Source organism: Astyanax mexicanus, chromosome 24 (assembly GCF_023375975.1).
Source record: "Astyanax mexicanus isolate ESR-SI-001 chromosome 24, AstMex3_surface, whole genome shotgun sequence".
Taxonomy (NCBI): domain Eukaryota; kingdom Metazoa; phylum Chordata; class Actinopteri; order Characiformes; family Acestrorhamphidae; genus Astyanax; species Astyanax mexicanus.
In genome coordinates this window covers 30,850,135-30,860,884 of record NC_064431.1, presented here as the reverse complement: position 1 = coordinate 30,860,884, position 10,750 = coordinate 30,850,135, and the positions used below count along the sequence as shown (strand labels likewise).

The 10,750-nt window shown below is 38.6% G+C and overlaps 1 protein-coding gene across 1 annotated transcript; it reads right to left on the bottom strand.

Annotated features, from left to right (window-relative positions):
* Positions 1–5,895: 5,895 nt before the first annotated feature.
* Positions 5,896–10,436, bottom strand: tusc2b (tumor suppressor 2, mitochondrial calcium regulator b). The gene is made up of 4 exons (XM_007234450.4): positions 10,276–10,436; positions 8,600–8,860; positions 7,540–7,660; positions 5,896–7,297 (listed from the first exon to the last, which is right to left on the bottom strand). The coding sequence occupies exons 2-4, from the start codon at positions 8,746–8,748 to the stop codon at positions 7,232–7,234; spliced, it is 336 nt and encodes a 111-aa protein (XP_007234512.2). The 5' UTR covers positions 8,749–8,860; positions 10,276–10,436; the 3' UTR covers positions 5,896–7,231.
* Between the last annotated feature and the right edge of the window lie 314 nt (positions 10,437–10,750).

Below are 10,750 nucleotides of genomic sequence, written 5' to 3'. Positions count from 1 at the left end.
TACTGTGCTTCCAGTAAATGTCCATTTTATTAGAAACATAAAACGTGTGTTTTATTGCAATGACCACTTTATTTGAAACATCTGTTTTGTGCTTACAGAAACTAATGTTCCTAATAAAGTGACCAGTTACTGGAAGCACAAGATAGCTTCCAGTGGCCAGTAATAATGTGGGCAGTGAGAAGAAGCACAAGGGAAAAAGGGGTTTCTAACACAATGGCTAGTGAATAGAAACACAAGAAAGAAATAAAGTGGCCAGAGAGTGGAAGCACAATATAGGGTTTTCCAATAAAGTGGCCAGTGAGTGGAAGCCATAGACTGTATATAGCTGGACAGAGCATCGTCTCTTAAAAGTGAAGCCACCACAAGTCAGGCGCCCCCTGCTGTTCGGCTGCAGAAGGCTGTGTAACTCCACCCATCCCCATAGGTTTCAATGGCAAAACAGAAAACTTTCAATCACGTTTTTTTCTAATATACTGTAATTCTACCTCCATTATTTAAATGTAACAGCTAGTGTAACCTCTGCTTATATTGTAAAATTTTTATAACCCCACAGAATTCGTTTTTTAAAACATTATTCGGCTCTATAAAAAAAAGGTGTGGTTATGGTAAAAGGGCTGGTTATGGGTGGGACCAATAACAGACCGTCAGCTCCGCTCCGCCCCGCTCTGCAGTCTGTGACCGCGAGGCAGCCCTCAGGGCCGGGGTTATTTAAATGAGTAGGCGGTCTCTCCACAGCCTTTCTCCCTCCTCTGGTCTCTTCTGCGCAGACTCTGGTCTCTGAATCGCCAAAATGGAGGAAGATTTTGGCTTCATTTTCATTGAATGAATGGGAACGGCGACACGGCGCCCATCTTTATATACAGTCTATGGTGGAAGCACAATAAGAACAATGTTTAATAAATTGGCAAGTGGAAGCGCAATATAGGTGTATAAATATAAATAAAGTGGCCAAAGAGTGGTAGCAGAGTATAGGGGTTTCTGATAAAGTGGCCAGTTAGTTAAAGCACAATATGGATAAGAGAAAGGGTTTCTAATAAAGCGGCCAGTGAGTGAAAGCACAATGTGTAGGAGTTTCTAACAAAGTGGCCATTGAGAAGAACCACAAGAAAGAAGGTGTTTCTAATAAACTGGTCAGAGTTTGAGGTATGCTTTGGCTGAGTATAGAAGTCGCTCTCTCTGACCTCTAAGTGACCTTGCCCTTCACTGTGGCTGTGCTGGTAAACACTCACCTAATCCTGATTCTGTGTTCTTCTCCTGCTCTGAGTCAGCATTTCCAGAGGCTCAGAGATCCTTCAAAGCTCTGCAATAACAGAGATTTAGGGAAAAGCCTTCAGCCTGAGAACATGAACGTCAAATTTCCCTTCCAACACACACACACACATATGATATTAATGTTTAAAATGACTTGTTGTACTACTAAATGGATGTTTTTATTAAATGTTGGGAAGACATGGTGATAGTACAGGCTGCCATGTAGCTCCAGGGGCCTGGATATGTGGATATGATACCCACTCTGGTCACTATCTGTGAACTTTTTTTCTGTGTTCCACCACTTACAGAGTGTAAAATATTTTCCAGAAAGAATTATTTTTTTATTAATAATCTGACCACAGAACAGTTGATTTTTTTGCTTTATTCCATTTTAAATGAGCTGTGGCACCGTAAACAGTGTTGACATACCATGATTTCTGGAAGGGTTTCTGAGTTTATGCAGTGATTTCCAGTACAGTTTCAATACAGCCTGAGCCTGAGACTGAATTACACACATACTGTACATGTCTTCGGATTCTCTGTATCCTTTCATGGTATTATGGGCTGTAGATGGTGGGATATCCAATGTGTGTGTGAAAAGTAGGTGTGAAAACCTGTGATGGTCTGGTGCCCTGTCCAGAGGGTATTTCTTCTTTGTAACAGGTAGTACAGTATGGTTTCAGGTAGGCTCTGGACCCACTGTGACCCTGATCAGAAAGAAACACGTAAGAAAAAAGAATAGTTGTATTTTATTCAACATTATTCATTAATACAAATATTATAGTATATGTGTAAAATGTAATGTTATTCTAGCTCTATCCCTAAAAAAATCCATTCTGATATGATGTGATTAATGGACCAATATAAATACTCCAAAATGACATGGAATGAAATCTATATACACTGAATTCCATATGTTTTTTGCATAACTAGGAAAATATACGTATCTGCGTGTGAAATTTCCTGTGTCAGAGAGGCCGAGTGCAGTGTGTTTCCGCTTCTGGAAGTTTTGTCTTTTCCTCCTGTTTGTCCTGTGCGTGGTCAGAACAGGAAATGAACCCCTTCACACACACTCAGCGTGATCCCCACACACTCCTGCCACGCCGTCACGCAGAGATTCCAACGTCAGCACAGAACAAAACAGCAGCGCTCTCAAGGACAGACCCTCGTCAACACTGAGGAAAGGGTGAGAGGAAGGTCGCCTAGGCTCATTGGTGAGTTTTTACACTCCAGGGCCTGATTCAGCGAATTTATTAACCACTGAATCAAATCTGCGTTTTAAATCAAAAGAAAATAAATGACACATTTTCCCCAGTTTTGCTCTGGACTGGACTGTTTAACCCTCTTCCAAGCCCACCAGCCCACCAGCCTACCAGCCCATCCAGGCCCACAGCCAGTTTATTCACAAATAAATGATTGTCTGCTGCAATAACACCTCATGGTCGCCTCATGCTCATTAGGCCTGTTTAATTTTACTGTGAATTAAATTCAGAGAGCGTTTATTTTTGGTAGGCTACACACAGCTGGGGCTGCGTAACCGTAGCCAATGTCTGCATTCCAAACCACACACTTCCATCCTTCTCCACTGGAGCTATGAGGTGAAGACTGCAGTTCACCAGACTGCAAAAAAACATTTTGAAGCAAAACAGCCTTTTCTTGTACTGTGAGGTATTCAGGAAACTATTTAACAAAACTCATGATCACTGCAGTTTTCTGTTTCCATTGGTGTAGATATATTCAGAAGCACTGTCTCTATTTAAACAATGTAGTCAAAAGGCGTGAAATAAAGAGCATTGCATCGCACCTTGTGCAGGGTGTAAGACAGGGCCCACAGTCATAATAATTACATAGCAATTATGAGATAGCATGTCATAATAATGTTATATCATTATTATAACTTAAGTTTCTTATTTTTATGACTAACTGGAGGATCCTTATTTTATTTAAGAGGATAAAATGGGGAACCTTCTAAATATAGCCAAGAAACAAAGACAGCATTTGGAGAGATTACAAGGATGTAAATGCCCTTGGTTACCCACAATCCTCTATGTACATACACACAGCAGTATGATAACAGGGCAAAAAATTGCAGAAACAAAGCCTCTGAAACAAAGGTTATCTTTCTGGCAACATCATTACAAAGTCTTGTTATACTGTTCCGTACATGTGACCAATATGCTACTGTGAAAGAGTCTTCAAAGGACCCATCCAACCTCAACTGCAGTCTACGGTATCTTCAAAAGCCTGGGCTGCAGCCAAGGTAGAATAAGTCCTCAATGGGACTGTTCTTTGAACACTCTTTCTCAGTAGCATGATGCTTAATTTTATGGAACCTCCTGACAACGGTTTGTAATGATGTCGCCAGGAAGGTCCTGCAGTCACAAAAGTAATGTGGTTTTCATTTCTTTATAGTGACACTGCAGCATAAAACGCTTTCATTAAGGATGTTCTAGAGGCTTGTTTCCTATTTCCCCCTCATTTTCTCCCTCTTTGTTTTGTATGTGTGCAAAGAATTGTGGGTAACCGAGGTCTGTGAAGGATACATCAGCTGCGTCTTCAAACTTCAGCTGCAGCCTAGGCTTGGGGTTTCTATAACGTTTGGAATCTCTTAATTCTTGTCATGAAACAAATTAGTGTGTGCTCTCCATCTTAGAGACTGTTACAGTACGCTCACACTGAGGAAAGCATGACCATTTCCTAACTTGAACCAAAAATACTTATACTTTTTAGGGTTTTTTTTACTTTTAATGTTGAACAAGCAGTAAAACACACTGAAATCATTAGAATCCAGGTGATTCTAATGGTTTTCATTTCTTTATAGTGACATTGCAGCATGAAACACTTTCATTAATGATGCTCCAGAGACTTTGTTTCCTATTTCCCCCTCATTTTTTCCCCTTTGTTTTGTTTGTGTGCAAAGAATTGTGGGTAACCAAGGGCCGTGAAGGATACATCAGTTGCGTCTTCAAACCTCAGCTGCAGCCTAGGCATTGAAACGCAGTTTGTGATGGCTTTTTAAGCCCCCCCTTGACTGAAATTGATTTGTTGGGGCAAACGGGGTCAGATACCATTTTAACCACCCTACAGAGATATTTAACATCATCCAAAACCACCAACACTTCTCCACTTCTCACATACATCATCTGGGCTTGACTCTTTATTAGTTGTAAGGGTGTTTGCCTCAAACCTCATCTCAAACACAGTCCCAGAGGAGCAGAGACTCAGAGACAGTTCTCATGCGTTCCTGTGGGGATGGGTTTAGATTTAAAGCCTCAGGCTGAAACGTGTCGATGTCCTTGCTAACCCTAACCACAGCGATTACATCAATTACACACTGCAATTATTGAAAAGTTGGAATCGAGAGCATGTGTGACATTGCCATGGTTACAGTTCCCATGTCACTCACAGCCCTATATCACTGGGTCCCAGTTGAGTGGGGGATGATATGTATAGATGATGTTCTTTTCTCTCCAGTTAGGAATTAAAACTGTGTGTGTGTGTGTATAATGTTTGGAATCTCTTAATTCTTGTCATATGGAACAAATTAGTGTGTGCTCTCCATCTTAGAGACTGTTACAGTACACACACACAATATGGGAAGCATGACTATTTCCTAACCAAAAATACTTTCATTTTTAGCTTTTTTTTTTACTGTTATTAACATTGTGAAAGTACTTTCAATGTGTAAAAAGCAGTAAAACACACTGAAATCATTAGAACACTGATAATTTACCGATAGTTGTAAAATCACAGCAACAAAAACAGCCTGTTTAATTGTTAGAGATAAATGTCTTGAGTATGATCTTGAAAGTACTGAAAGTACTTGAAAAACTGTAAATGCACGGAAAATGTAGGATATTCTGGCCCTGTAATCTTTGCAGGAAAAGCAACATAAAATGCTACCAAGTGTCTAAAAGCTCCCTCTACTGGTAAAACAAGTGCAATAGACGTGTACTACAGTGTACTATTCTCTAGCTTTTATGATGCGCAAATTAACAATTTAGCAACATGGACAGTCAAAACTATCCAATGTAACTGTTTAAATATCAAAAAAGATTTCTTTACATATTAAGCAAGTTTGCCTTTCAGCTTAATGGACTCGTATCCTATAGCTGCACTTACAATTTGAGTAGCTTTGTGTTCTAAAAAATTACAATTTATTTTTATACATACATTTGCCACCCTTCATTTATCTTTTTTATGCTACATACTATTTGAAATTTATATGTTCCAGTTAAATTGTAACAGGAATGCCCCCATAAGCCAAACTTTGGAGACCTTCACCATCCCAGAGTTCAGAATCCAATATGGCAGATCAACAATTAAGTAAAAGCAGTAGTATTATACCGCTTATTATCATTTTAATATATTATTGTCTCATTAAATCAGTCCTACACACAGTAGTGTCTAGCTTCAATCTGTGGACATGTTTTCAGAGATGCATTTTTCACAACTGGCATTGCTAACAATTTATTTTAAAGACTAGTATTTTTATACATGGCCTGGGGGAGTAAATGATGTGTCGAATAGTATTTATTTCAGTAGAGTGAGTGATGCCAGTGGTATCTTGTTAACTACAAACACCTCTAAAATGAAGAGGTCTGAGTGAATTCCTGATAAAGAAATAAAGAAACAGACACAGAACAGTGTGCATTTAAGAGTTATTTAAAAAAACAAACAAAACAAACAACCCAATCGTACCATGTGCAATAAATTAACAGTGAAATTGAACTCGCAACAGCAGTGGACAGAGGGCAGGTCACAGTGAGTGAGGCTCTGCACTGCTACCAGATCAACAGAGCATCATCATGATTACTGTAACAAAAGATTATCCAATCACAGCATTGTACACAGCCACTGTCTCCTACTGCCTGATACAAAATAAACACTTTGGGTTGACACAAATTGACTACATGCACAGTGAAAAGAAATTCATGATTAATTACGTTTATTTATATAAATATGTCTAAGTGTTCTAAAGCCTGGGCCTCTATTCTGTGTTGGGAAACTTCCAGCTCTTGTTAGAACAACAAATGTCCCTCTAATAGTGTTGTGGAATAGTTCTACACTTTTAAAAATAATACCAAATATGAAAAAACAAGCTGTTTTTTCATGCAGAGTGCCTTTGTTCGTTCCCTAAAGCACTACTTTTTTAAATAAATGAGATGCAAGTGTGAAGAATCCAAAATTTAAAGAACCGTCACAAAGACAAAATACGTGTCACAAATGGTTCCTTATGTTCAAAGTTCAAATAACTTTTGAACATAACTTCAAATAAGATTTAGAGGACAATAACATAATGCAAAAGCATCTCGACCAATTAAGGGTTCCTCCTAGAAAAGTTTACACTATGTGTAGACTCTTTAAACTTTAAAATGTTTGTTGTATATTTTTTAAGAGTGTAGAACTGTGCATTTGTAAGCCAAATGTAACCATTATAATTGTTTTATGAGATTCTAGAACAGTATCACAGTTTGAACTACTAAGCTGCATTCTAAAACTGTTTACACTGTTCTACATTGGTGTGATATAAGAAATTCAATTCTAGATCCTTCCTGCTTAATGAGGGAAAATGATTCATTCATACATTCTGCACCTAAATAACCTACATCTAGAACATACTGACAGAACACAGAGAATGAGGCACTAAAGCATTTGCATCGCCCCACATCAATGATCAGAAAAAGACACACACGCGCACACACACGCACTATATATATATATCATAGTCCACACACTCTCACAGGCTGGGGTTGTGAAACACACCCCAGTGACATTGAACAGGATCGTCACTGTCTTTCCCAAACCATGCGGGCACCGCTTCCCAGCCCGCCAGTCCACAAGCATGCAGTGACCCGGAGCGACCACCTGGGGCGCTACACACAGAGAATATCCAGGATCCGGCAGAGAGGAAGAGGAGCAAAAGGAAGGGACGGAATCTCTGCAGCGTGTGTGTGTGAGCCGAGTGTGTTCTCCTTCATCAAATCTCACATATGATGACTGGAAAATCTACATGGAGGCAGGGGTGATCCAGCTTTATAATTCCCTATACATAGTGAGTGTGAGAAAGAGAGAGAGAAAGAGGGAGAGAGGGGGTTTTATAATCTTGATATTACATTAAATGAAGTCAGTAGTCAGTGAGTGGGGTTTCTTGTAAATTGTAATTTAACAATAGAAAAATAATAGATAAATAATCATTAGTACTAGTCTTACTTGTAATCTTTATTAAAAGGACAAATGAATGCATATTTATATCTGAAGGGCTAAGCAGCAAGATGAAAGACACACCTGAGGTATGAGGTTCTTCTGGATCCTTTTCAACTTGGCTTTCTTTCGACCGTTCTTCGTCACCACCGTCTCTTCATAGAATTCGTGGGCCAGGTCACCATCCTCATCAAAGTACATGGAGCTAAACATGAGACACACACATTATGAAATGTGTGACTTTCTATATATCTAGGTTTGTTTCTGTGGTTTTTACTTGATTGTTTTTACACATACCAAAATCAATTATTTTTACTGCTATTACGTATATATGCATGTACACTTGCATGCCAAAAGTTAAAGAATAGCATTGTGTAAATTTATCAATGGATTTTTTCTCAGGGGACTGCTTGGGAACACTCACACCTGCATAAGTTGTGAGGTGATGTATTGTAAGTAATGCTATATTGTGAATACTGGCCAACATGCTCATGGAAAGTTAATGTGAATAGTGCAGGCATTTCATATTTCTCTATCCTTTGTACCATGTGTACACTGGAGTGAGAAATCACCAAGATATACATATATCAGCCGTTGCATTAAAACCTAATTTCCCTAATATCATATAGGTGCCCATCATGTCACCAATACAGTTCTCTATATATGGCACCATGACAAACATTAGCAGCAGATTCTTGTCCTGCAAATTTACCACTTGTCCTTTGTTGGAGCTCTATTGGTAGATTCTTGCCACTATATACAGGGAACGCCCCACAAGTCATGGCCCGATGTTTTAGATAAGATGTTCTGATCCAGCTTTCTAGCCAAGAACATTTGGTTCTTGTCAAAGTGAAGTAATAACCATGTTTAGGAACATGGATTCATGGATTTTAAGAATGTCTTCATACAGAATAAAAAAAAAAATCTAACCTTAGAAATATGGGCTTTAATTAACACAACTATGTTCCCCATGTGAAAAAAATACATATATAAAGAACTGCAATGAAACAACACTGATTCTTATTTGCTACTGATGCTTTTCATAAGTTTATATTATGGTACTTGTTTAATACACTCAGATACCCAACCCCCTCCAACCCATGCGGGTGTGTTTGCATGTTCACAGAGCTATATTTAACCTTACCTCCTCCTGGTAAACACGAAGGGAGTCCCATTTCGGAAGCTCCGGACCCTGGCCAGGGTCTGCTCCTGGCCTTCTTTGGTTGATTCATCTCCTCCACCTGAGCCAGAAAAAGGCCAATAACCTTTACCTTTGGAGCCGCTGCCTCCCATCTTCAACCGCAGGACATTATTTTCTTGGCCAGTGCTCACTCGCAGCTGTGTAGGAACAAATGTGCAGAATGCTGATGGCTGTGCTTTGAAGACGCAGAAGGTTTGGCAGCAACTGGGGAAGGAGAGAACATGAGGAGATGTAAACAGACATGTTTATGACCACACCGTACTAATTAATCAGAAATATTTCAGCCACCAGCCTCCCCTAGCTGCTTAACAGAACGATACACTCAGCCACTAATTTTGGTCTGTTATATTACTTTACAAACTGACATGAAATAGGGCAGTGTATGAGCAAGAATTTGGCAATATGATATGCATCACATTACAGGGCTTTCAATTGAATATGTCATGATATATTGCGATAGAGCAATATTAAACATGCAATTACAGTACAGTATAATACAGTTTTGCGATACCACTATCAATATATGTATGACATCATACCTTTGAAGCTGAACTTGTGTTTATTTAGATTAATATATTCTACCAGACATATCCATGTCAAAGTAAAGAGAATTTGCTGTAGGGATGCATGATGGTAAAGAATTCCTTTTTATAATAATCATTGTCTGCCAATTTGGTCAATATTTCAAACCAATAATAGCTGATGCATTTATTGTATATTGGAAAGGACAAAGTAATTTTTTTATTTATTAACAGTAGAACTACTGTTTTAAAAAAGCTGTTAATTATAAACAGAAGGTTTAAAACTGTGCACAATTTATGTAAGAAACATTTAGATAAATAAATGTAAAATCAAATAAACAAGAGAACAAATTTCACAGGAGACACTTATATTTCACTGGTTGAAAGCTAAAATATAATGCAAATAAATGTTACAATTGCACCTAAAGTACCATGCTGTCTGGTCTCACTGTAAGTTATAAATGTGTAACATCGGATATCTACAGATATTCACAGGTTATATCGGATATCAGACACAAATTCCCACATTGTTGCATCCCTTATTGGCTGCAGCAATATCTTCTACTCTTTTGGGGAAGAGGACCTGTCCTCCTCCCGACGTTCTTACAGAACATTTTTTAAACGTTCTGATAACATCGTGGCATTTAACAAATTTAATATTCTTACGTTCAATCTGTGGAGTTTTCTGGACTGTTTTTTAAACGTTCTAGTAATGTGAGAAATATTCTAGTACCGTTATGCCACACGTTTTCAGAACGTTATATTTAACATTCTGGACATTTAACAGTTTTCTGGACCGTTCTAGTAACGTTAATGTCGTGGTAACTGGTTGTGTGAGAAACGTTCTAGTAAGTTCTAATGCAATTTATTATTATGTCATACGTTTTCAGAACGTTCCTGGTACATTATATATGTAATGATACAGGCTTAATTTAACGGAACCTTGTCAAAACGTTACTAGACGTTTTTATAACGTTCTTTGTCAGCTGGACACATAATTTACAGTTAACGTGTTAGCCTAATGTGGCTAACACGCTAGCTTGCCCTACAGCTGGTGAATTCGCTCTAAAAGCAGCGAATAAACGGAGTGACACTCACCTAAACCCAGCGTCCTTCACTCAGAGCGGGCCGCTGTATGACCCGCCGCGGCCGGGCTGAACATTAACCCGCTTTATCCGGTAAATGTCCTGTTTTACACCCTGATCACCAGCCAGCTACCATCAGCAGGCCAGCGGGCAACCGGAAACCTTCACACTCTACAAGAGGAAGTGGAATCTCCCCGATCATTTCTATAATAAAAGTCGTTTTTCCTCCAGCAACGCTGGCCAAAGTGTTTTCATGTAACATTTATACATATTATAAACAAATATAACATATAAAAAATATAACATAACACATACTGACAAACTATGGACAAGTCGTTGTCCAATGAATGTGTTTATTGTTTAAAAACACTAACTGCAAGCTTCTACAGTACCTCTTGTGCTTTTATTATAACAGACGAACCTGTATTTTGTTCCGAGAAATCTTCAGCTGCTTCTAGAATTTTTCTAGGCTTTTATAACACCTCATT